Source organism: Podarcis raffonei, chromosome 8 (genome assembly GCF_027172205.1).
Source record: "Podarcis raffonei isolate rPodRaf1 chromosome 8, rPodRaf1.pri, whole genome shotgun sequence".
Classification (NCBI taxonomy): Eukaryota; Metazoa; Chordata; class Lepidosauria; order Squamata; family Lacertidae; genus Podarcis; species Podarcis raffonei.
The window spans coordinates 16981044-17007144 of NC_070609.1; the positions used below are offsets into that span (position 1 = coordinate 16981044).

Here is a 26101-nt window from a genome sequence, read left to right on the forward strand (position 1 = left end):
TCCAGATATTGCCGAACTACAACTCTCATAATTCTTGACCATTGGTCATGCCGGCTGCAGCTGATGACAGCTGGAGTTCAGCAATATCTGGAGGTGCTACTTTGCTCCCCCTGTTCTGTTCCCTTTCTCACCCTCAAGAGACATGTGGCATTCTGTGGCCACTGAACATGCTCAATCTTCACCAGGCTGGTTTGGGTTCCCCACCACCGCCACCCACCAAAGATGTGGCTCCTCCAAGTCTCCCTCTAGTGTGTGTAGGATGTTCTGCTTTAGCTGTATGAGCCAAAAACAGTCATGCCTGAACATCGGAAATAGAGGGATTGATGAGTTAAATATCAGCCAGGTGGTATCAGATACTGATGCCCGCATTTGGCCAAAGAAAAGCCTTTATGCCAAATATATATCTGATGGGCAAAGTCAGGGGCATCTTACCCATAGAGGCTAGTGGTGCGGGGCACCAGGGCGCCAAGTTCTGGAGGGTGCCAAGGAAGAGGTGGAGGCTGGATGCGGCGCCTCCTGGCATCAGCTCACCGCCCTTGCCCGCCTCTGCCATGCCGCGACAAAGCAGCACCACGCCTGGAGCCTCCGTCTGCCATGGCCGCCACCGCTGCACGAAGCAGCCAGCTGAGCTGGGAGACGCCGCGTCCAGCCTTCACCTCTTCCCTGCCAGAGGAGCCACACTCCAACCACTGCCCGCCTCCTCCAGCCCTGCTGGCAGCGCCATCTTCCCTAAAAAAAGGTGGACAACTCTGGGAAACAGGGGGGAGGGCGCCGGAGAGAGCTTTGTACCACAGCATCGGATATGCTTCAGACGGCCCTGGGCAAATGCAAAAGCTGGCCCAGTGAACACAGATTTCAGTACCCTGAGAGTCTCCATTTCTATCCAAGTTTCTAGTCCTTAAGACAGCATCTGATTTCCAGAGTTCTTTGGCAGGACTAGGGAAATGAAACTGGTGGGTGGAGCATAGAAAGGGTGTGTGTCTATTTCTCTATCCTATATTTACACAATCAACTTCAAAGCAGCCATTATTATTATTATTATTATTATTATTATTATTATTATTAATTGAATTTATATACCGCCCTATACCCAGAGGTCTCAGGGCAGGCCACAGAATAAAATCCCATCTGACATCCTCCAAACGTTCTGGATTTTGAGAACTCCCATCATCCCCAAGCCTATAAGAATTGCAGTTCACAACAGCTGGAGGGCACCAGGGTTGGGCAACTGTGGTTTAAAACTAACATAGTTATTCTATTTCTTGAGCCTGACTTTCCATGCTTGGTATTTAACTGGCTGAAGGGAGGTCAGTTGATCACACCCATATGCCATGTGATGCTTCCCGCCCAATCGGTAAAGATCAGCAATTCAGTTAGTTTGTGTTTCGCTTGTTTGTGGTTCAGCCTACCTTTCCGAAGGCAGATTGGCCAGATCAAGCAGATCAACAAGAACAGGAGAGCGAGGATCAGGAGTGCACCAAAGATGGAGCCAATCACTATTCCAGCAATGGCGCCTGCACTCAGACTCGAATCTGTGACACAGAGGAAGGAGAGGAAATCAGGATTAGAAACACAGGGGTCCTCAGGTTTGTCCTACCTCAGCCATAGCCCACAGAGGAGCTCTTGAGCTTCACATATTTGTCTCGCAAGACTGAAGAATTTCCAAGACTCGGAAATTTTGACCCTCGCTTCTTATTTTAGATCCTATCCATCAAGGATTCTAGAGCCAGAAAAGTTTTGAAAGCCAGGAATCTGATCCTCATCAGATGGTTTCCTTGAAACTGTAAGCTCATGGTGAAAAACCTGAACTCCAGCACTCATCATCTGCAGTCAGCATGGACAATTGTCAGTGACGATGAGAGCTGGAGTTCAGCTGCATCTGTATATTTTGTGTTGTGTGTTTATTACGTACATAAACACCACCTTTTCTCCCAAGGAGCTCAAGGCAATGTACACGGTTCTCTTCCTCCCCATTTCATCCATGCAACAACCCTGTGAGGTAGGTTAGACTGAGAGGCGGTGACTTAGCCCAAGGTCACCCAGTGAGTTTCATGGCTGAGTGGAGATTCAAACCCTGGTCTCCCAGGTCCTAGTCCAACACTCCAACCATTACGCCACTTGAGGGTTACAGGTTGCCCTTCCCTGTTGTGGACCATCAGAACACTCCGCAGGACATTAAAGGGAGGATAGGCACATATTAAGTGGCATGAACAGGAAACTGTTGCACCAAGAGCCACAAAGGCCACACGACCCAGGAGATGTTCTGTTGTCCAAGGAGGTGAAACCCTTCTATCAGAGGCAAAAGCATGGTGGGGCCGCTGGACCCGCAAATGGCTTGCTATGAAGGATCAGTGTATTCACATAACAAGTTTTTGTACTGCTACGCAGAGTGGAATTTAACATTCAGGAAAGAGTAGCTTTCTTTTGAAAAGTAGAAAGAAGAAACAAGTTTCTAGATCTCATGGCAGAAGAAGAAAGACTGGAAGTGTCTCTACGACACTTCTTTCATTTGCAACTTCTTTCAAACAACAACTAAACCATGTGAAATAACACAAAATGCACAGAACTAAAGAGATTTCTGCAATCAGGCTCAACTCCGAACACAGACTTTGGGTTTTCTAGCACACAGGTAATGATGAGCTGGGCCCCACTGTTCAGTTTTAACAGCAGCAGCACCATCATAGATATATTGTTAAAAATAGAGATCTGGGATTGCAATATGCATCTTTGGACTAAAGAAGGTCCCCAGATCTGAAAAGGGTTAGGTTCTGAAAAGGACAAGGGGTACTGTAAATGTGATCTAGGTTTATAATAGTGTGACATTTTTCATGAAACCTTTGCATAGAAAAGCATCCCTCCAACACACAACTTTTCAGTGTTTGCTGTGAAATAATTTGAATGGATTTTTTTTGGGGGGGGTATCATTGCCTTCACTTGGAACTGGCTTTGTTTGACCTTAGTGACATGGCCACAGAGCCAGATCTGACTGGCTATGTTGTTATGATGTCATATCCTTAATTATCACAGTTGCCTGGTTTTGCTCATGCCACTGTTCCCAGGGAGCCTCCACCTCCCTCTCAATTGGCTTAATTTGCCCTCACTGATGTCAACAAATAATAAAATTTATCTGTTCACTACAAAATCCCCAGCTGGCTGGGATCACCCATGTGACTATTCGCAGGAAGGAGACCAAGTATTACAGAAAAAGTCCAAAATCAGAAGCGCATTGGGGAAACAATAGTAGCAAACAGGATTGGGGGAAAGGTCAGTAGTGACCATATAATTTAGGAGCATTGGGGGGGAAATATTCCTGACTCTGAAAGCAGTGCTTTTATAACCCCATGATTAAAGCAGGAGAACATTTGGTGAACCTCTGCTTTATTTTACTTTTCGTTAAAGATTTTCATTTTTAACAATTATGGCAAAGCATTTTAAATGGCTGCAAAGTGCTTTTTTAAAAGCAGTAGGTGTGAACGCTTAGTACTGGCGCTAAACTATTTTAAGCCATTTAAAGCACTCTCGCCGCCTTTTGTGTCAATTCAGTCCCATAAAACCCGACTCTTTTCCTTTCCCCCTTCAAACCAGCCTCATAATGGCCATTGGCCTGGTCGCCTGTGGTGAGTGAAGAATTGCCTTCAGGCGACCAAGCCAAGGAACCTGTGCAAATCAGAAGAGAATGTCCCACTCTTTTGGGTCATGATTAAAAAGTCCATTTACTTTAAATTGGGTTATGAAATGGTACTTGTTTTATGTTTTATTATTGTTGAATGTTTGTTCATGTATGTTTTGTTTCTGTTATATAAAAAATTGTTCAATAAAAATATTATAAAAAAAAATAATAATAAAATAAATGGAGAATGAAAACTCTCACAAAATGCACGTATGCATCAAAAAGCATGACTGTTAGGGCTGTGCAAGGCAACTCTGATTCTGCACCCCTGATTGGGCTCTGATCTGACCCAAACCGATCTCAGTCCTGAGACAAAGTGGGAGCCTTGCACTGCCCTTAATTAAAAACTAAGGTGTTAAACTGGACCTGAATTGGCTCGATTGGGTTCCTGATCTGTGATTTCTCCAGACAAGATGCACAGCCCTAATGGATATCATAAGTTAAGGTTCCTGCCTTCACTCTCCAGAAAGAGTGCACAGTCTGACATTTCATGCTCGCTTGCGATGTTGCCACCACGCAGCGACATTTTCCCTTGCCCTTTTAGCCCCAATTCTCTTCCTCCACAGGTTGGGGGCCACATGGGGGTTAGTGCTATACAAATGTTCCATAAAAATGCGGCTATTTGTTGAAATGAATGCCATGGAAGGCCCATTGGGAGGAATGGACATCGTGCAGATTTGGAAATAAATCTTACTGTCACCCTCTTTAAGTCCCTGTGAAGGAATACAACCGAGCTGCATGTAAACATCAGCAGCCTGAGAAGTTTGACTAAACTTAGAGGCCCCGTCTGCACAGTACATTTAAAGCAGAATCGTGCCACTTCAAACAGCCATGGTTTCCCCAAAGAATCCTGGGAACTGTAGTTTGTTGAGGGTGCTGAGACTAGGAGACCCCTGTTCCCTTTACTATTCCCAGAGTGGTTTAACAATCAATCCCAGGGAACTCTGAGAATTGTAGCTCTGTGAAGGAAATAGAAATCTAGAAACTGCACCCTTGACAAACTACAGTTCCCAGGATTCCTTGGGAAACTATGTCTGTTTAAAGTACAGTCGTACTTTGATTTTCGTACAGCTTAGTTCTGGAATGTTTTGGCTCCCGAACACCACAAACCTGGAAGTAACTGTTCTGATTTGCGAACTATTTTTGGAAGCCGAACATCCGATGGGGCTTCTGAATGACTGCAGGACCTTCCTGCAGCCAATCAGAAGCCACGTTTTGGTTTCTGAACATTTTGGAAGTCAAATGGACTTCCGGAACAGATTCCGTTCGACTTCCAAGGTATGACTGCAGTATAAAGCTGCTTTAGATGCATAGTGCAGATGCAGCCTAAAATTAGTGCAAGTTCTTTTACTTCAATATGAGCAGCTTATATTTGTGCGGGTGGGTGTGGGTATGAATAATATAGGCTAGCAAATTTTGTTGTGGGCCAGTCATTTTTCTAGACTTATCTGAAATGCTATCCCCATCCTCAAACCACCCTGTTCCACGTGTCTCCTAAAATCAGGAACACACACCTGGTTGAAGGATGTAAACAACAGAGGCGTTCCCGGCTTGGGATCCCAAACGAGGCACAACCTGGAAGGAGTATGGCGTTTGGGGCTCCAATCCTATAACAGTGGTGGATCGGTTGTTGGCTCCTAAGACTTGCACCGTCTTCCATTCCTCAGCTGAACGGTGCTGCTGAGGACCTTGCATCTGGATCCAGAAGCTAGTCACTGCAGATCCATTTGGAACGGTCCAGGCCAGGTAGGCAGAACCAGGATGAGGTCCGTGAGAGAGAGTCCAGTCGGCGATCGAAGGACCTGCCGAGAGAGGATAACTCATGGAGGGTGCAGTCCAACAGGTACAGTCCTGCTGCTCAGGACCAAAACAGATGTGATACGGAAGATTTGATGCAGAATGTCTGTAACTCAGTGGCTGGGAATCTGCTTTGCAGGCAGAAGGTCTCAGAGAGCTGGGAGAGGCCTCTGCCTGAAAACCTGGACAAGTGTTGACAATATTGAGCTAGAGGGGCCAATGGTCTTACTCAGCATAAGGCAGCTTCCTATGTTCTGAGGATGTTGTTGGACACCAACTCTCATCAGTCAGCATCACCTACCCAGCATGACGAACAGCTGAGGATGATGGGAGCGGCAGCCCAGAAGTATCTGGAGGGACAAAGGTTCTGCATCCTTGCTATAGTCTTATCGGTGAGCAGATTTCCCAATTTTAAAATTTTATTTTAAAGTTTCTTAAGTGGCTAGTGTCTGATAATAACTGGAGAAGTAGTAATGTGAATGTTCAACACATGCGCGTGCGCGCACACACACACACACACACAGGGGTTCATTTCCTGGTACATCTCATCAAAATAAGTTCCACTGAGTTTAATGGCTCTTACTCCAGGAAACTACGAAACTACATCACTCCCCTCTCCTCACAGCTGCTATTGGATTAAAAAAAAATACAGATATTTGTATAATGCCTGAAGTTTCCACCCCCAGCCCACCCTCAACTTCCAGGCAGGAATTATTTAGATCAGGAAAATAATGTGGTTGGGATTAATTAATTCAGGCAAGAATAGGGTTCACCACTGTAGGAGGAGGCCCACCAGAAGGCATTTTATTTATTACTTCACACTTAGGCCTCCTCTTTCCCCCAAAGTCTGAGAGGTCAAGGAGGTGTACATGGTTCTCTTCCTCCCCATTTTATCACTCACAACAGACCTGTGAGGTGGGTGAGACTGAGAGACTGTGACTGGCCCAAGGTCGGTCAGTGAGTTTCATGGCTGGGTGGGGATTTGAACCCTGGTCTCCGAGATCCTAGTCCCACACTCTAACCACTACACTACACTGGCTCTACCCAAATCACTTCTCAAGCCAAGAACTGCCCTGCCACCCAGTACAGCCCCTCCCTCAGGCTGGACGTGGATGGTTTAAAAAGACATATTGGTTGTTTCTCTCCCAAATCTTGCTTTGTCTTGAAAAGTGAGCATCCACGCCCTCATTCAAAATGGTGTCCCCATGCACACATTCCAGCTTCTCACACTTCACTGCCAGGAACCAAAATGGTGGCTACTACACTTGCTCTTTCCTCACCTAATGTAGCTGCCTGGCTGCTATTTACAGCAGAGAGCAAAAGGCTGGTGTTAGGAACCCATGAAAAGAAATAGATATAGAAAATAGGACTTCAGTGGTGGTAGAAGGAGCTCTCACCAAGGATGGTGAGGTTTGAACGTTGCGATCCCAGCGGATTATAGCAGGTGGCACTGTAATTGCCCAGGTCATCTGGGGAAGTGAAGTTCCAGATGGTGAGCTGCGTTCGATCGGGGTTCAGGTGGTAACGGCCTCCGACAGGAATGAGAGACCCCTTATTCCGAAACCAGTCAATCTCCACAGGGTTGAAGGTGCCTTGGCAATGCAGTTCCATGGTAACGGACTCTTCGGTGCCGCTGTATGTCCGGAATGAGAGAAAAACTCCTGAGGGAGCTTCTGTGGTGGGAGATTAGGGGGAAGGGAGGGAAGCCTGTTATGCTGGTAAACAAAACTTTCTGAAAATTGAAGACGAGGCAAAACTCAGTGGTAGGACATCTGCTCTGCATGCAGAAGAACCCAGGTCCAATCCTTGGCATTTCCAGGCAGGGCTGGGAGATAATCCCTTTCTGAAGAGAGACCCCTGGAGAGCTGCTAAGGTAAGGGTAAAGGGACCCCTGACCATTAGGTCCAGTTGTGGCCGACTCTGGGGTTGCGGCGCTCATCTCGTTTTATTGGCTGAAGGAGCCGGGATACAGCTTCTGGGTCATGTGGCCAGCATGACTAAGCCGCTTCTGGAGAACCAAAGCAGCGCACGGAAACGCCGTTTACCTTCCCGCCGGAGCGGTACCTATTTATCTACTTGCACTTTGACATGACCCGGCACTGGAACTGCTAGGTTGGCAGGAGCTGGGACCGAGCAACAGGAGCTCACCCTATCGCGAGGATTTGAACCACCAACCTTCTGATCGGCAAGTCCTAGGCTCTGTGGTTTAACCCACAGCGCCACCCTGCTACTAGTCAGCATAGACAACAGCCAGCTTGATGTACCAGCATAATGCAGCTCCGTATGTTAGTCACATCATCATCAGACTGTGGTGTCTTTAGAGTATTCCCAGACTGTGATGTCTTTAGGATATCTAGCTTTATTTACACATATATGCAACCGGAGTGTAAGATGGAGGTGCTCTAACAGATCTCGCTTCTCAGCTGGGTTTCCAAGGAGAGCCCCAAGCCACCGTGTCTGAAGTTTTTGGCATCAGCCAAAAACTCTCTCACACTATTGGCCTATTGTTCTATATCCTAGGATGATGTGGCATCCAGCCCAGTGAGGTGAAAAAATGCTTTCCCATTTGTCTCCATGGTAATAGGGCAACTTCTTTGGACATGTCGATGGAAGTACTTGACTAATCTTACAAAGAAATTGCTCTGGATGTTTCAGCAGCTTCATCTACTAGATTCTAAGCCACCTCGATACAGAATCATGGGTCTGGAAGGAACCCATGGATATCATCCAGACTGACCCCCCAAACCTATAACAAGTGGGATTCGTAATGTCCATTTTGCCTAATATAGTGAGTTTGTTCTTTTCAGTTTCAGTGCCCCTTTTTAGTATTATTCATAACATTTGTATTTTCTTCCTTCAAGGATTTGAAGACAACAAATATTGAGCTTACTCCATTTTATCTTCACAACAACCCCGTGAGGTAGGTTAGGATGAGAGAAAGGGGCTGGGACAAAGATCAGCAAGTGAGCATCTCACTTTCTAACCAACTGCAAAACTCTGCCCACTGAATCTCACTGGTTCTAACTAGCCAAGCCCTCTTAATGGGGGCCTACTAAACCCCTAAACCATGCACCAAACACCCCATCATTTGCTGGTAACAGCTCACTTATTAATTGTTAACATTCACAGCCCACCTTTTCCTCCAAGGAGCTTGAAGCAACATACATGATCCTTCCATCCCCATTTTATCCTCACAGAAACCCTTTGAGGGAGGTCATGCTGAGAGACCACGATTGTCTCAAGGGCACCCTGTGTGCTCCATGGCCCAATGGAAATTTGAACCCTGGTCTGCCAGGTCCTAGTCCAACACTCTGACTGCTACACCACAATACTACACCAGAACCAGAACTCATATCTTGCCTTCCGGTTCCTCCTTGTGGAGGATTCTGGTAACCAGTTTAGTAGCTGCTAGTCTCACCTGGAATCAAGCTGCAATTGCCTTGCCCGGTCATATGGTGTCCGAGACAGATGATTTTGCTGCCACTGAGCTCAGCTGGGAAGGGAGAGACCAGCAATCGCTGCAAGTTGGAGGTGCTGACCTCCTCCTCGTGTCCTGGGAGCCCCTGGAAGGTCAATTGCGGGGTAGGGGAGCCACCAGGCCAGGAACAAATGAAACGCAAAGCGGTACCATTGTCTGCTGAGGCCACAGAGCAACGGGGGGATCCAAAGGGTCGTTCTAAGCAGGGAGAAAGAAAGAGATAACTCAACCATACACACAAATCAGATTGGCTGGATTCAGAGAGACAGAATATTTCATAACAAGGAAAAAGATCTTCAAACAACTTAGTTTCACGCATGCGGCTATCAGAACCAGCTCTTGCTAAGTGGGAGGGAAAAGAGGTGGCCTGGTTAGATCATTTTAGCCAGGGCTTGCCAACCTTGCTGGGTCAGTGGGCACATTTGGAATTTTGAGGAAGTGTGTCGGGTGCCAGTCATAAAATGGCTGCCATGGGGTATGTAGGATTTCATAAAATGGCTGCCATGGGGGTGGGGTGGGGGTTCTAGGAGAAGTCAAGCCCCTAAATCAAGAAACAGGAGAAACCTTCTCAAAGCAGAATGCTAACAAAATCAACATAACTTCATAATAATAATAAACAAAAATCTGAGATAAAAAAAACATTAAAGGGAGGAGAAAACATCAAACTGGGTCACATAGCAGGGTAAGCTTGTGTTAATAATAGCTGAGGTTAAAACAAAAACAAAAACCTAAGCATGAAAGATGCCTGCCTAAAAGGCAAAGGCAGTGAATTTAGTTCAACAGAAGCCGGATCAAAAGAGAAGGAAGATTTCATGCAGACGTAGAGCAAAGTAGAAGCCCTCCAGATGTTTTAGGCTTCATTTCCCATCAGCCCCAATATGGGCGATGGTCAGGGATGATGGAAGTTGCCACGGTAGCTACTTCTGCCGTAGAGGAAAAGGCATCTCTCTACACCATACTTCCACTGGTTTAACAGTCATTCCACTTCTGGTAAAATCTGGGCTCTTTCACAAGGCTGGGGAACTCTACAATGGAAACCTAGCATCTCACCAAATTATAATTCCTAGGGCTCTTTGGGGAAGACCTTGAGAGGGAAACTAGTATCATTTACTTCTGATGGTAAAGCACTGAGTGATGCTGCTTAGGTAATGGCACCCACACACAAGAGCGAAGTATCAACAGGCTTGGGGGAAACCCAAGGTTTGCAGAACAACATTTTTAAAATGAATTCTAAATGGGGTGTGCACCCAACACAACTCAATGGGGCTGAGCCTGCTCTGTGACCACAGAATGTTGAATGACCATTAAGGGTGGGAGAAAGAATGTCTTCACCCCCATTGCTCAGCCAGGACACTGAGGTCCAGCTCCAAGGGCTTTCTGGCGGATCCTTCACTGTGAGAAGTGAAGCCACAGGGAACCAGTCAGGGGGCCTTCTTGGTAGTGGCGCCTGCCCTGTGGAACGCCCTCCCATCAGATGTCAAGGAAATAAACAACTATCTGAATTTTAGAAGACACCTGAGGGCAGACCTTCAGACATCTGAAGGCAGTACAAATAATAAAACTGTAATGAGTATTATATTATTAGTGAATCCTGGAAGAGACGAGTGGAGAAAGAGTCACACAGATATGAAAAGAATAGAGAGAATTGTCTGGATATGTCATTTCTTGGTTTACAAGAGCAGAGCCACTATCCCCCACCCCGCCCTGCAAAACTGAGGGTTGGAACTTGATGGGCTCCTGAAAGGGGGGGGGGCCTTCCACACTGCAACATTTTGCTGCAGCTCCCCACATGCAAACCTTTCTGTTGCAGATATACATGCTCCTGCGCCTGTCTCCCTTCCTGCTGAGATGCACGCCTCTTAGTGCGATAGAAAGATGGATGTCAAATTCAACTCACGGGCAACAGTGAGATGGTGAGTGTTTCGAACCCGGCGCTGTGTGCGCTGATTGATGGCCAAGCAGGAATACGAGCCGGCCTGATTCAGCTGCACCTTCGGGAGCTGCAGGACAGGCAAGGAAGGCACGTAGAGGTCCTGAGCGTCTGCCATGTTCCAGTACATCTTGGCCGGGGGCTCGGACGGCGCCAGGCACGTTAGGTTCACGGTACTGTTCACCAGCACAAAACTCCCTGCGTCAGAGTCCCGCTCCGATGAGGAAACAGTAATCGTCGGGGTCTCTGGGCCATCTGAGAGGAATGAAAGCCACACAGCCATGTAATACAGTACCAATGAAATGTCTATTTCCTAGGGTTGTTTTATTTTTTTAAGACACAACAGGCAATCTATCCGTCAGGCTTAACTGCCAGGGAACCTGCCTCCTCTCCCCAGCTTTGGTTATCCAGGTTGCGACCTCGCTGACGAATGTGGCCATTCAGATTGATGCAGTGGTCATTTCGCAGCAGAAAGGTGCATTACGGTCGGCTGTATTTGCCCAGCCACCTGGGTAAAAGGCAGCGCAGCCGTCTTAAGTAGTGTCCCTTCCGCTTGCGGCGGGGATGTTTGCCCTTTCTCCCCGAGAAGCGCGGCGAAAGGCTGGCCAAGGTCGCTGGCCGCAAGCACATGCAAGGGAGGGGGGAGGGAGAGGAAGTAAGTGTGCAGAATCAGTGCATGAACTCCCGTGAATTATTCAGACTACATGGTCTTCGCCAGCAGCCAGGAGGAGGAGGAGGAAGAAGAGGAGAGCAGCTGTCTGGAAGCAAGATGGATGTATGACTGGTCCTTATGCCACTTCTCCCTTCGAGCAGCCAATCGAACTCTGATAAATCTTCCTTAAGAACATCTAGCCCAGTATCCTGTTTTCACAGGAACCAACCAAATGTTAAATATTAAAAAAAACATCCCTATAACAGGATTGCCTTCAGACGGCTCGGGGGTTGGATAACTCCATACCCTCCAACCATTCTCCAATGAAAATGGGGATGTCCTAAGGAAAAGCGGGACATTCCGGGATCAAATGAGAAACTGGGATGGCTTCTTTAAATCAGGGATATCCCTGGGGGGAAAGGACACTTGGGGTGTCTGTAATATTAAGAGACTCATGCTCTATCGAATGAGCTATGCTTCATTATTCCTTTCGTTATGATGACATCATCAATAATAGGCGACAGGCAAAATATTCCTCTTCCCCCAGGCCTTTGGCTAATTAAACAATGTAAGGCTTTTTAAACTCTGCTTGAGGGTCATTGTTTTGTTTGCTATTGTGTTATGTATTTCTGTGTTTTTATACTGTAAACCACTCTATGATCCTTGGATGAAGGGCAGTACAGTGATACCTTGGTTTACAACCATAATCTGTTCCGGAGGTTCGTTTGTAAACCCAAACAGGTTGTAACCCAAGGCGCGCTTTTGCCAATGGGGCCTCTGAAAAAAGTTTGTTCATAATCCAAAAAAATGGGTTGTAATCCAAAAAAAGGTTGCAAACCGGGACACGCACTTCCGGGTTTGACGTGTTTGTAATCCAAAACGTATGCAAACCAAGGTACCACTGTATACAATTTTTTTTTTAATAAAGTGACTGATTTTTGGCTTGAAAATCAGGTTATAAATACCCAAGGAATGAATAAGCACAGATACCAGGCTAGTCGTCAAGACTTTTAGTACATTGTCAGCCTGCCTCTGTGATCTTTAGGAGCAGGGCTCCCTAGAAGTCTAAAAGTTATTTAGTTATGTGTTTTTTGTGTGTGTTTTGATGCTATAAACCACCCTGTGATCTTTGGGTGAAAGGTGGTATACAAATTCAATAAACATTATCATTTGCTACATTTTTATCCCACCCTTTGTCTGAGAAACTCAAGGAAGAATACCTGACCTCAGTGAGCAGGACTAGGCTGAGAGCCAGCGACTGGCCCAAGGCCACCCAGGAAGATGAGTGGCTCAGCAGGTATATGTAGCTGGCTGTCCGCAGTTTACGTCCAACCACAAGGGTACAATATGTTAGTATATAAAAACGGTAAACTCTAGTGTGTACTCACAATAGACAGTAAGGTTGGCGGTGCCAGTCCCGTTGCCAAAAGGGTTTGTGATAGTACAGCGATAGATGCCCGCATCAGTACGTAGAGGGTTTCTGATTTGCAAGGAACCAGCCAAGCGCAAGAATCGGGGGTTTTCTTCCAGGTTTTTCCCATCCTTGGTCCAGGAGACAGAGCCTCGGACTGGGGTGCAGCTGAGGGCCACTGAGCTGTCTCCTTCTGTCACCTCTGCAAAGGGTGGGGTCACAGAGACATTGCCCACCTCCTCTGGAAAATAAGTAAATACAGGAATGGGAAGTGAGAGCTGCTCCCACACTGTAGTAGGTCTAGCCCAGAAATAACCAGCATGGACCACCCCACCCCCCAGACATAGCTGTCAAGTGTCCCTTATTTGAAGGGACAGTCCCTTATTCCAGCGCCATGTCCCGCTGCTGTCCCTTATTGATGGATGTCCCTTAAATGTCCCTTAAATTTCAAAAGAAGCAGCTCCTCTCCCTCCCTCCCTGCCGGCCAGGGAGGAGGGAGGCCCCAACTGTGTTGCTTGGCTGTGTTGCTCACCCAATAAGAAGTCTAAGAACGACTGGGGGGTGGAGCTTGCATGCCTTGTGTGTGGCTAGTTAATGCAAGCTGAGGGGTTTTTTGAATGCTGGAGGCCATTTTGTTGCACGTGCTGCTGCAAACTTTGCAGTGCAAAGCCAGGCCAGGGAGCCATCTTAAGTTGAGGCTGCATAGGCCTTGTGGTGCATGTGATTCAGATTCTATTCAGTTGAACCTCTGGTTACAAAGTTGGTTGGACAGTATTCTCAAAGTTACCAGCATGAGTTTGACCAGACTGCAGGAGGACAGGAAGACTGGAGTGCCTGGAACAGGTGAGGCTGCAGGTCCCTTATTTTGGCTGCTGGTCCCTTATTTTCAAGGCTGCTGGTCCCTTATTTTCAAATCTGTAAGTTGACAGCTATGCCCCCAGATATTGTCAGACTCCAGCTCCCACCAGCATGGCCAATGCTCAGGGATGATGGGAGTTGTAGTCCAACAACATCCGCAGAGTGCCGCACTGGCTGCCCCTGCTCTAGCCACTAATTCCCACTCCCTTCCCAAAGGAGCTGTGAATTTAGAAGTGTTTCTTCCCAGCTCCCGTCTGTAGGATGTGAAACACAAGAGCAGTCAAGTACAACATTCCTAGAGTGAACATGTTTACACATGGGGAGGAATGTTTGTCCAGCCAGCAAGTAAACTTCCTGTTTCCTTCTGGGCTGGGACAGACTTCCTCTGCATGTGACTAGAGGTGGACGTGGCCTCACCTGTGCAGGTAACGACAAAAGCACTGGGCAGGGCAGACATCTCTGTCTTTTTGACTACATGCATCAAAGAATCAGGCAGGGACGCAGGTGGCGCTGTGGGTTAAACCACAGAGCCTAGGAATTGCCGATCAGAAGGTCGGCACTTCGAATACCCACGACGGGGTGAGCTCCTATTGTTCGGTCCCTGCTCCTGCCAATCTAGCAGTTTGAAAGCACGTCAAAGTGCAAGTAGATAAATAGGTACCGCTCCGGCAGGAAGGTAAATGGCGTTTCCGTGCGCTGCTCTGGTTCGCCAGAAGCAGCTTAGTCATGCTGGCCACATGACCCGGAAGCTGTACGCCGGCTCCCTCAGCCAATAAAGTGAGATGAGCGCCGCAACCCCAGAGTCATCCTCAACTGGACCTAATGGTCAGAGGTCCCTTTATCTTTACCTATCAAAGAAGCAACATCTTCCAAGAAGATTCCAGCCAAGAGAGGACAAAGGGACTATCTTCTTATGGGATAGTTTCCAGGTATATGTTACTTTTCTAAGCTAAATCTGCCTTCAGGGATCCTATTGTGAACAGAATGATGTGTGAGTAAACCTTTTTATACTTTTATAGAAGACTGTGTCGTGTCTCATCTTTTATGAGGGAATAAGGGGGAAATACCAGAACAGTTATTATAGAGGCTTTAGTGAGCCTGAGCAAATGCATCCGCTGCAAGTTTAAAAAGGGGAATGTTACTCTGCTAAATTTGTGAACTTGTTAACACAAGTTGGAAAGGCTATTATCAGACAATATATCCTCTCCTGCGTCCCTGAACATTCCCACACCGTCTTTGTGCATTAGTCTCTTGTTTTAGTAACAGATTCCTAAGTTTGCACCTATGCATATACTTCTAAATTTGCAGCCTGGATGCCCCGGTTCAAATCAGGCAAGTGCAGAATAGAGGTGGCAGAAGAGTTCCCCCAAGCTAGGTTTTGAAAAAGCAACTCTGGAGGCTTGTTTAACTAAGGCTCAAAAGGAAAGGTGAGTTTTACACTTCCTCAGAGGGAGAGGAAAACTTCACGTCCCTGTATTCTTCTCGACGTCCAATGAAAATCTGAGCCTCAGAAGAATCTCTGGCTTCTCTGACTGTGAAAGGTTTTGTGTGGCAAGGAGAGAGAGCTCTCTGAGCTGAGCAAAGCCGTTGTCAGCCAGGAATCTAACCAAAGACTCCCTGCAGGGGACAGAAGTCTCTAGGGCTGGGACAGATTGATAGCTGGAGGTCACCAGCTAGAAGCAACTCGCAAGGTACTGGCTTCCCAGCAAGTAGGTCACTGTTGGTTACTAAGAGGGAGGTGGGCAGGGAGGTTGGTAGGGTGCAAAAGCAGTGGCAAAGCCAATCCAGCCCTCCTGCCAATGCGTTTGCACTGCGCCAACCTCCCACGCCACCTCACCCCCTCCCACTTGCTACCCACTGACTTTGCCACACCCATCACACACACTGACAGATCTGTCAACATACCATGATCCTCAGCTGCCAAACCCAGCCACTCCACCCTCGGGCTGTGGGGGCAATAACGGAGGAAGGCATGGAAAAGCATCCCCTGCAAGACATCTCTGGGACACTGGCTTGCTCCCCCTCCCTTGCAACTTACTTAATTGTCCCCCGTGCAGTGAAAGAGGGTGATGCTGCCCCATCTAGGCAGCCTAAGAGGGCAAATGAGGACACACACACACCCCTCTCAATACGAAGGTGATTTGCACATGCTACTTTACATGCACAGCTGCACATTTTGAAATGTTGATTTACATAGAAAGACAATGCACCTCCGCCACAATGTCGACACCTGTGACCCAGTGACGTGTGCCTGCACTGTCTGCAGTCTAGGAACTAAGTATTGTTGGGCCACTCCGAGGCCATCTTTGCATTTAGATCAGACTTGGGCAGCTCATCAATACGGGACTCCTTCTAAACAGAGGACTGCTCCATCAATCCCAGTCTGCCCTAGACAGGCTCCCACCTGCCTGCCTTCCTACTTCCAACCAGTCCAAGCGGTGGCCCTGCCTATCAAGCTCCCTCCTCCTTAGTCTCAGTTATGCCCCTTGTAGAACTCAGCAGCAGGAGGGATGGGGAACCAAACTGGGGTTTAGTGGTCTCTTCCTGCCTTGGGCTTTGGCGCCACCTACTGCTGGGCTCCCGGCCTTCCACTCCACAAGTCCCAAAGGGCACCAGCACCACTGGGGAAGCCTCTTTTACGTGGACTTGCAGGGCTTCCTCGCTCTTGGCTTTTGTCCCTGCAGCTCAAGGCTGGACTGGCAGCTGAGGCAGCCAAGGACCTTCTACCTTTGGGCCAGTTTTTGCCACCGGGGCCTCTTCACTCTGCCTCAGTTTAATATAATAGAGTGAAATTGCTTCATTACATGGAACAGGAGAAGAATTATGAAGTAGCCCTGGCCTCACTTGGGAGGGGGTCGGTTAAGTCAGAGTCCGTCTCTTATTTTGCTTTTGTTTGTGCTTGGCTGATTTCTGAGTTAATCTGAGATGAGCATGGGAGAGCATGCCTGTCTCTGGTGCAGAAAACATAAAAACAAGTGTGCTGCTGGAAGAGCACAGTCTTCGGAAACACACAAGAGCACCTGGGACACTGATCCCTGGTATGGGAAGCGAACGTCTACAAGCATGCCCCTGTTTTCATACGTTGAAACGCCGGAGGGCATGTTGAGGAAAACTCCACTGCTTTGTGAACAGCCCTAGCACACCAGTGCACTGGGTGTCCCCGGAGTGCTGACATTGCAAGAGGAAGCAGGGCAACCCGCTTTCAGTGAGGTGTTGCCTTGTCGCTTGCGACGATGCAGATGTAAGAGTTTCTGTGGTCAGGGTTAAATAAATCTGAAGAGAGGGCAATCTGCAGGCCAGAGCCTTCAGGATCCAGTGCAGTCATGCCATTAGGCAAAGGGAGGCAGCTGCCTCAGGCAGGCGATGGTGTGGGTGGCCAAAACAGCCGCAAGCCATTTCTCTTTCTTTTTTATATATCTAATTTTTATTAAATTTTCTGCTATACAATTTAAAATACTCATTTCACATCCTTAAGATATCAGTGACTTCCCTTCTTCTCTTTCCATGGTTCATTTTACATATCATAAATCCCCGCATATTTTACAAAAACTATACCATTCAGTATTCCACTATTGCATCCATCAAAACTTGTTTACACTGTTGAATTTATCTTATTGCTGCCAGTGTTTTCAGCTGTACACAGTTATTTCCCATATATTCAAATAAATGTTTGCCAATCTTCTCTAAACATATGTTCTTCTTGTTCTCTTATTCTATATGTTAAGTCTGCGAGTTGTGCATATTCTGTCAACTTAAGTTGCCATTCTTCTTTAGTTGAGACCTTGCTTGTTTTCCATTTTGGGGCTAACAAAACACGGGCCACAGTTGTTGCATACATAAATAACCTTTTTTGACACCTGAGAATTTCAGTCTGAATTATCCCCAACAGAAAGGACTGGGGTTTTTTTTGGGGGGGGAATACTTTTAAACATTTTTTTCAATTCATTATGGATCATTTTCCAATTCTCTTTTACCTCACAAGCCATTTCTCTTTCTTGCCACACAGCCTGTCTTGAGCTCTCTGATCTGGCCTGGCGCTTCAGGTCCAATGGAAGGTGCAATCCCCTCGCCAGTGTTGAAGGAAAATTTTTGTGGGATATCTAAAACAAGGCAATCAAAACCAACTACTTCTGATTGCTAGAAAAGCACACAGAGAGAGGAAGTTGGATCTCATAGGGTCTACAGAAAATTCTCCCCGTGAGAGCCACTCCCACTGTGCCCAGCCAGGTAAAGGGGAACAATTTATATAATCTGGTCTTCCCTGGCCTGCTCTCTCTCTGCCCTCTGTTATCTGATCTCTTCTATTTGATGCTTCATCAATGACTAGGGATGTAGGACATGCACTGAGCCCGAGTCACAGCTCAGACCCTAATTCGAATCTAAACTATAATATAAGTATTAGCACTTTTAAAAAAACTTTATGGAACTGTTTAGAACTTTTACAGCTGTCTGGAACTTCCGAAAACTGTATTGGAGAATCACTGGAAGCAGGAGCCATCCGTACTCCAGATACCAAGAAGTAATCAGTGCACAGAACATGCAATCAAAGTGATGTGGGAACTTCATAGTGCTTGCAGGAGAAACAAAGGCAAACTGCAGCTTTGATTTATTCTAAGCAATAAGAAGTGTTGTGCATTGTACAATGTACAAAACATTGAACAAGTATTAGAAAATTTGCAAGCTCTATTTCTCCCCCGTATTATAATACATGCTATGCATATTACATATTATACAGTTACATATACAAAAAATGATTTATGGATTTAGGGGTGACGTTCCACCGCCCCCCCCCAAAAAAAAAAGATTTGGAAATGACTGTTCATTCCTTTGTTTTCAGCCAAAAGTTCATTTAACTAAGCTACAGGAACATGAGTTTGTAAAAAAAAAAGTTATAACCCTGGTGCCTAATGGTACAGAAATGAAATTAATAATAATAATAATCAGTGTTTTTTTCTGGGGGGACAAGGGGTACGCATACCCCTAAACATTTTGTGAATCTAAGTTTGGCCTCATTGAGGGGCAGTATTTCAATATGAGTAGGAAAATGAGAGTACCCCAAACATTTTTTAAGGGGAAAAATTCACTGATAATAATTTAAAGTCTGCCTCGTAACGAATCCCAGCATTTTTTTATAAGCTGTGTTTCCCAGGGTTCTTTGGCTGTCAAAGTGGTAAGGTAAAGGTAAAGGGACCCCCGACTGTTAGCTCCAGTCGTGGCCGACTCTGGGGTTGTGGCGCTCATCTCACTTTACTGGCCGAGGGAGCCGGCGTACAGCTTCCGGGTCATGTGGCCAGCATGACTAAGCCGCTTCTGGCGAACCAGAGCAGCGCACAGAAACGCCATTTACCTTCCCGCCAGAGCGGTACCTATTTATCTACTTGCACTTTGACATGCTTTCGAACTGCTAGGTTGGCAGGAGCAGGGACCAAGCAACGGGAGCTCACCCCGTCGCGGGGATTCGAACTGCCAACCTTCTGATCAGCAAGTCCTAGGCTCTGTGGTTTAACCCACAGCGCCACCCGCGTCCCATCAAAGTGGTACAGTAGTGCTTTGAATATATGGTGAAGATGCGACCAGACTTTGCGAGAGGCTGGAGCCAGAGACAGGAAAGGCACTTAAGCTACCGACTCGCCCATCCACAGTGGCAAAACACCAGTACTCACCGTACACCATGACAGCGATGTTGCCTTTCTGTACCGCATTCCCTAGCGGGGAGATCTCCACCGTGTAGATGCCAGAATCTGAGGTCGTCACGGCCGTGATACTGAGGTTCCCACTCCCAGGGACCACGCTGAACCGAGGATGGAATCTGTCTGCTACCACAACAGTGAAGTTGGGTCTCAAGGTTCCCATTGCTATGTTGGTTGCATTTTGCCTCCAGATAATGGTGGTTTGAGAGTGAGAGGGGGGTAAGGCAAATGGGACCGGGAGAGAAACAGAGTCCCCCACTCGCACATCCAGAGGAGATGAAGGCAGAGCAGGAAATAAGGGAACTGAAAATGAAGAGAGGGGAGAATGAGATTATTATATTTCTTTGCTAACGCTCGTTTAGCAAAGTTCAGGGGCAATAATCACTTGAAACAAGAACTCGTATCCACACACAGAAAAGTTATTCTACATCAGCCTTTCCCAGGCTGGCCTCCTCTAGATGTTTTGCATTTTAACTCCTATCAGCCTCAGACATGGGAGATAAAAGTCTTTTTCTTCTCTTTTATCCCATTGCTGGAAAAAGACAATGGCCTTTTTGAGAGATGTGAAAGTACGGGCAGAGCTATCTGATTTGTTTCTTCTGCAAATGTCAAAGCCCATTGTTGCCTTTGTGAGGACTGATCCTGCTGTGAGGACCAGGGAGAAAACTCAATGTAGTTGGCATTTTAATAAGGGACCACCTAAATTGCACTTCTCCAAGCAATGCAACAACCAAAACACAACTATCCTTTGAAAATTTGCACTTGCCCAGGTTTCGTGAACCAAGCAATGTGAACAAAAATGCATGGGGTGGGGGGATAGAAGTGTGCACAAAAATGGATATATAGGTGGAAAGCACATTCAAAAATGTATTGTTTATTATGAGAAATAGTTTGCAGAAAGGTGCATGCTGGTCGCAAGTGCATGCAAAATATGTGTTTGTTAGGAGAAATCTGTGCCAAAATACTGATGTCGCATAGACTTTTTAAAAAATCGCAAACTGCTGCAGAAATTAGGAGAACTGCATTTAAGAGCTTGTATACACATACGTTTTCTCTGTGCTTTCCAGAAAAGGCTTGCGTTTTCAAGCTCCATGTCCAAGCACTCTTTTCTCTCTTTTTTGCTGTGGAACCTTCCCCGCTAAATCCCACTGAAATGGCAATCCACAAAGAACCTAAACGGCCTCGGCCCAGTATACCTGAAGTAGCATCTCCACCCCCATCGTTCTGCCCGGACACTGAGGTCCAGCTCCAGGGCCTTCTGGCAGTTCCCTCACTGCAAGAAGCAAAGCTACAGGGAAGCAGGCAGAGGGCCTTCTTGGTAGTGGCGCCCGCCCTGTGCAATGCCCTCCCATCAGATGTCAAAGAGATAAACAGCTACCTGACATTTGGAAGACATCTGAAGGCAGCCCTGTTCAGGGAAGTTTTTAGTGGGTGACATTTTATTATATTTTTAATCTTTGTTGGAAGCTGCCCAGAGTGGCTGGGGAAACCCAGCTAGATGGGCGGGGTACAAATAATTATTATTATAACCCAAATTGCCACTTTTTGCGCTTCAGCTGTGAAGAGCAGGTTTTTGCAGGGAAAGCTCTGGTGCAAAAAAAAAAAGGAGAACCCAAAACACAGAGGTTTAAATTGCAGACCTGTGCCTGGAAAGAAGGGTCCAAGCGGTAAGTGTGGATAAGTTTGCAAAAATGAGAAGCGAGAGAAACTGAAACTGATGGATTTTGTCCGGGGCTCTCTTTTTTCAGCAGGAACTCACCGGAAATGAATTCCAGCACCATTGCCATTACAGTGGACGCTCGGGTCGTGAACGTGATCTGTGCGGGATGCACGTTCACAACCCACAGCGTTCACAACCCGCAGCGGTGCGTCTGCGCACACGCGGGTTGTGATTTGGTGCTTCTGTGCATGTGTGACTGCTGAAACCCAGAAGTAACCTGTTCCGGTACTTCCAGGTTTTGGCGGTCCGTAACCCGTAAAAACACAATCTGAAGCGTCTGTAACCTGAGGTATGATGTGTATAAGAGAAAAAGGGAGGCATTCATGGTGAGTTGCAGCACCTCTTTTTCAAGAAAAACAGCACTGAATTTGTCCATTCCTCCCCTAGTGTCAGCCTTTATTTTTCACAGGTTTTGTAGGATTTGCGTTTCAAAAACCTGCCAAACCTGTTTGCATGGAGACAACAACAGAACGAAAGGAACTGACGTGTACACTGTATAGAAAATTATGCTTCTCTCACAGAACCTTCAACTCACTTTCTCCGTAAAAACAACTATTGCCTACATTAAGACTCTGTTTATAATTAGCGCTAATTAATGCTACATAGCCATGAACAACAATACTAAAGCTCAGTCCCAAAGCTTGCCGGCAGCTACTTTAAATTTGTATACATTTAAATAAATTCAAAATCCGGTTAAATAATGTAACTTTATAGGGAAGGCCTGTTGTAATGGGCCCCTTCCTGGAACAGGCAGAGACTGTGAGATATCCTGCATGTCATTCACTCAGACTGTAATAGGGACACATTTATTCATTTGTTAAAGTCATTGATACCACACCCTTTAGCCAAAAAGGCTCCAGAGCAGCTTACAAATATAAAAAATAATAGTAGTAAGAAAGACCTTGCCCTCAGACTTACAACAACAACAAAAAAAAGAAGAGGTGGCACAGCACATAAGGAAAAGGGAATGGGAGAGAGAAGGGAAAAAGCAAGATCAAGCCTTAAAGGGACATCTTGACATCTTTTAGAAGGGGAAGAAATGGAGCCAGTGAGAGATTTTAGTTTCTTGGGCTCCATGATCACTGCAGATGGTGACAGCAGCCACGAAATTAAAAGACGCCTGCTTCTTGGGTGAAAAGCGATGGCAAACCTAGACAGCATCTTAAAAAGCAGAGACATCACCTTGCCAACAAAGGTCCGTATAGTTAAAGCTATGGTTTTCCCAGTAGTGATGTATGGAAGTGAGAGCTGGACCATAAAGAAGGCTGATCGCCAAAGAATTGATGCTTTTGAATTATGGTGCTGGAGGAGACTCTTGAGAGTCCCATGGACTGCGAGAAGATCAAACCTATCCATTCTGAAGGAAATCAGCCCTGAGTGCTCACTGGAAGGACAGATCCTGAAGCTGAGGCTCCAATACTTTGGCCCACCTCATGAGAAGAGAAGACTCCCTGGAAAAGACCCTGATGCTGGGAAAGATGGAGGGCACAAGGAGAAAGGGACGACAGAGGACGAGATGGTTGGACAGTGTTCTCGAAGCTACCAGCATGAGTTTGACCAAACTGCGGGAGGCAGTGGAAGACCGGAGTGCCTGGTCTGCTCTGGTCCATGGGGTCACAAAGAGTCGGACACGACTAAACGACTAAACAACAACAACAACCGGTAACTCTTCCTGTGCACAGATTCTGGCTGTCTTGGATAGCAGCAATCTTCTGGGAGCCCTCTTCACCAACAACCCTGAATAGATCTGGGAGCCGAGCTGTTGACACAGTCTGAACCAGGCAGGCAGGGCTGCTCCTGCCACACAGCTTCTCCCTGCCGGACAGCAGAATGGGATGCCAGCGAATTCGCCAGCAGCTCACAATCTCTGGCCTTGGCCTCCATTTTTCCACACAGCTGCCCTGACAGGCGTTTATCTGCATCCAGACAAAGAGCCCTGCCTGATGCATTTAGCTTATATCAGTGACCTGCATGCCATGAAACCTGCTCCAGTCCTGTCATTTCCCCCAATCTGCTCCGGAGGCCACGCCGAGGAAAGCACAGGGGGTCGGATCCAGAGCAGGAGGGCCTGCCGAGAGCCGCCGCCGAGTGTCGGAACGAACAGATCAGGCCCCTGCTAAAATCGGAGGACATTTCACAGTTCTGATCCCCAGCATAGGCTCAAAAATACTAGCTTGGCCCTTTTTGCATTCAAGAAACAACCAGAGGGAGTGTTTCTTGGATGAGACTTAGAGAAGCACTACAAGAGCCATGGGGCACGGGTGGCGCTGTGGTTTAAACCACAGAGCCCAGGGCTTGCCGATCAGAAGGTCGGTGGTTCGAATCCTCGTGACGGGGTGAGCTCCCGCTGCTCGGTCCCAGCTCCTGCCAACCTAGCAGTTCAAAAGTATACTAGTGCAAGTAGATAAATAGGTACCACTCCGGCGGGAAGGTAAACGATGTTTCTGTGCGCTGTTCTGGTTCCCCAGAAGCAGCTTAGTCATGCTGGCCACATGACCTGGAAGCTGTACACCGGCTCCCTTGGCCAGTAAAGCAAGATGAGCGCTGCAACCCCAGAGTCGTGCGCGACTGGACCTAACGGTCAGGTGTCCCTTTACCTTTAGCTTTACAAGAGCCACAGAGGCACAGCGCGCATGTTGTCATCATCCGGTTTTGGACTACAACTCCCATCATCCTTGACCGCTGGCCGCACTGGCTGAGAACGGTGGGAATTGTAGTCCAAAACATCTGGTGTATGTGTGTTTGTGTGTTGGAAGTACAACAGTGGGGATCATCCCATTGGGAACTTACAGGTTAATTCGGTTCAAGCCTGGATGATGTTGGCATCTTGACTTTCCCTGCCCTCCCCACCTTAGGCTGATAATGTGGGATATGAGGCAGCAAACAACGCCGCCTCTCGATATTCAAGCCCTTCCTCTTTTCATTTCCTTCCACAAGCCCTTTTATTGTCTGTCAACACTACCGAGATGAGAGAGAGAGAGAGGCAACGCGCTTGGATTTATTTGCCCAGTCTAATCCGGCCCCTTCCCCTCCATCTCCGGCTCTTTGAAACCATCCATATAACAAACCCCAAGCCGGCGGGGCCTGCAGGTCTGAGCCCTTGTAAATTAAAAGCCGAACAACAGCATCGGCCACATGCCAGGGGCTGCATTAGCGGGAGCTGAGTGAGGAGAGCCGGGAGGCAGCGGGGGACGACGACAGGGGAAGATGGATGAAAATTGGCTCAGTGGGAGCCCAGCAGCCACCACAAGCTGTAATGGATGGGCCGGCTCCCTGTGGGGAAAGAGAGCGGGGCATGGATGGGAGAAGGCCATAAATCTAACAGGAGGGGGTGGGTAGGGTGGGCATCGAGGTTCCTATGTGCTGGGCCGTCCTCTAAGGAGGCAGCGGGGGGCTGATGTGAAGGTAGCCATCTTTTCCCCCTTTCTTTTCCGCTTAACAACACAGAAGGACCCCGGGCTTTTCACAGCGGCATGCCAGGCAGAAACCAACAGGGGAAGCTTGGCCTGGGATGAAGATGCAGTGATGAGATTTCTGCCTGTCAGGCAGTCCCTGAAGGCCCCCAGCCGTCTCATTTCCATCACTGAGGGCTGGTTCCTCAAGGCAGGAAAGACTGGCAGCTCCACCGCTACCACTTAATGGGTATTTGACCCCGTGCTTGTATTCCATAACCCAGGGGTAGCCCTCCAGGGGTTTTGAACGACAGTTCTCATCGTTCCCAGCCAACATGGCCAAGAGTCACAGAGGATGGGAGTTGCAGGCCATAATATCTAGACAACGCCACATTGGTGACCTCTGTTACCGCTGTTTTTAAAGGCTAGGCTTTGGCAGAGGAGATATGACAAATATCAAATATCTAAAGGGCTGTCACAAGGAGGACGGAGCAAGCTTGTTTTCTCCAGCTCCAGAGGGTAGGACTCGAACCGATGGCTACAGTTTACCAGAAATGAGATTCTGGCTAAACATCAGGAAGAAATTTCTGGCAGTAAGAGCTGTTTGACAGTGGGAAGGTGTCCCTGAGAAAGTGGCAGATTCGGAAGGTTTTTAAGCAGAGATTGGATGGTCATCTGTCATGGATGCTCTAGCTGAGATTCCTGCATTGCAGGGGGTTGGACTAGATGACCCTTAGGGTCCCCTCCAAACTCTATGATTCTAGGATTCCCATCAGCCCAGAAAGCACAGAATCAGAGAAGGCTGGTGTACGTATGAATAGAGAAGTCCAGTGCCAACTTATTAATACCGGTGCTGAGTGTGTGTTAGTGTCTGTGTCTTTGTGTGTGTGTGTGTGTGTGATAGCTGTCAACTTTTCCCTTTTCTTGCGAGGAATCCTATTTGGAATAAGGGAATTTCCCTTGAAAAAAGGGCAATGTTGACAGCTATGGTGTGTGTGTGTGTGTGTGTGTGTGTGTGTGTGTGCGCGCGCTTTGATAAAAAGGGATGTGAGTGCCAGCACAAAATGGCTTCCATGGACAGCAAAAAGAGGCTATGGTGCCATCACAAAAAAGGGTGTATGTGACAAAGATTATATTTGTTAGTTGCTTTTCTCAGTGACTTACAAAGCAACTTACATTAAAGCCAACTGACAACAAAAAATGAAAATCGCAAATATAAAGATAATAGGGCCAGAGCCTAGGTAGAGGAAAAGAAAGCTGGTACCGAGTATGCCTCCTCAGGAGAGTATTCAACAAGTGTGGGGCTACCATTGAAAAGGCCTTCCTTGTGTTGCCGCCCTCCGAAGCTCCCATGGAGGGGGTACACGAAGAAGGGACTTAAGATGACGATTGCAGGGTCCGGGTCGGTTCATATGAGGAAAGACAGTCCTTGAGGTCTTGCGGTCCTGAACCACACAAGGCTTTATAGGTCAAAACAATCACTCTGAATTGAGCCCAGAAGCA

The 26101-nt window shown here is 47.3% G+C and overlaps 1 protein-coding gene across 1 annotated transcript in view; it reads right to left on the reverse strand.

Annotated features, from left to right (window-relative positions):
- LOC128418473 (V-set and immunoglobulin domain-containing protein 10-like) overlaps positions 1–26101 on the reverse strand; it is a 38720-nt gene that overhangs the window by 6264 nt on the left and 6355 nt on the right. The window contains exons 2-8 of the mRNA XM_053398178.1: positions 19460–19789; positions 12916–13179; positions 10843–11130; positions 8886–9143; positions 6865–7140; positions 5185–5472; positions 1410–1532 (exon numbers count right to left, since the gene is read on the reverse strand). Of these exons, the coding sequence (XP_053254153.1) occupies positions 1410–1532; positions 5185–5472; positions 6865–7140; positions 8886–9143; positions 10843–11130; positions 12916–13179; positions 19460–19789 (1827 nt within the window). The remainder of the gene's footprint in view (positions 1–1409; positions 1533–5184; positions 5473–6864; positions 7141–8885; positions 9144–10842; positions 11131–12915; positions 13180–19459; positions 19790–26101) is intronic.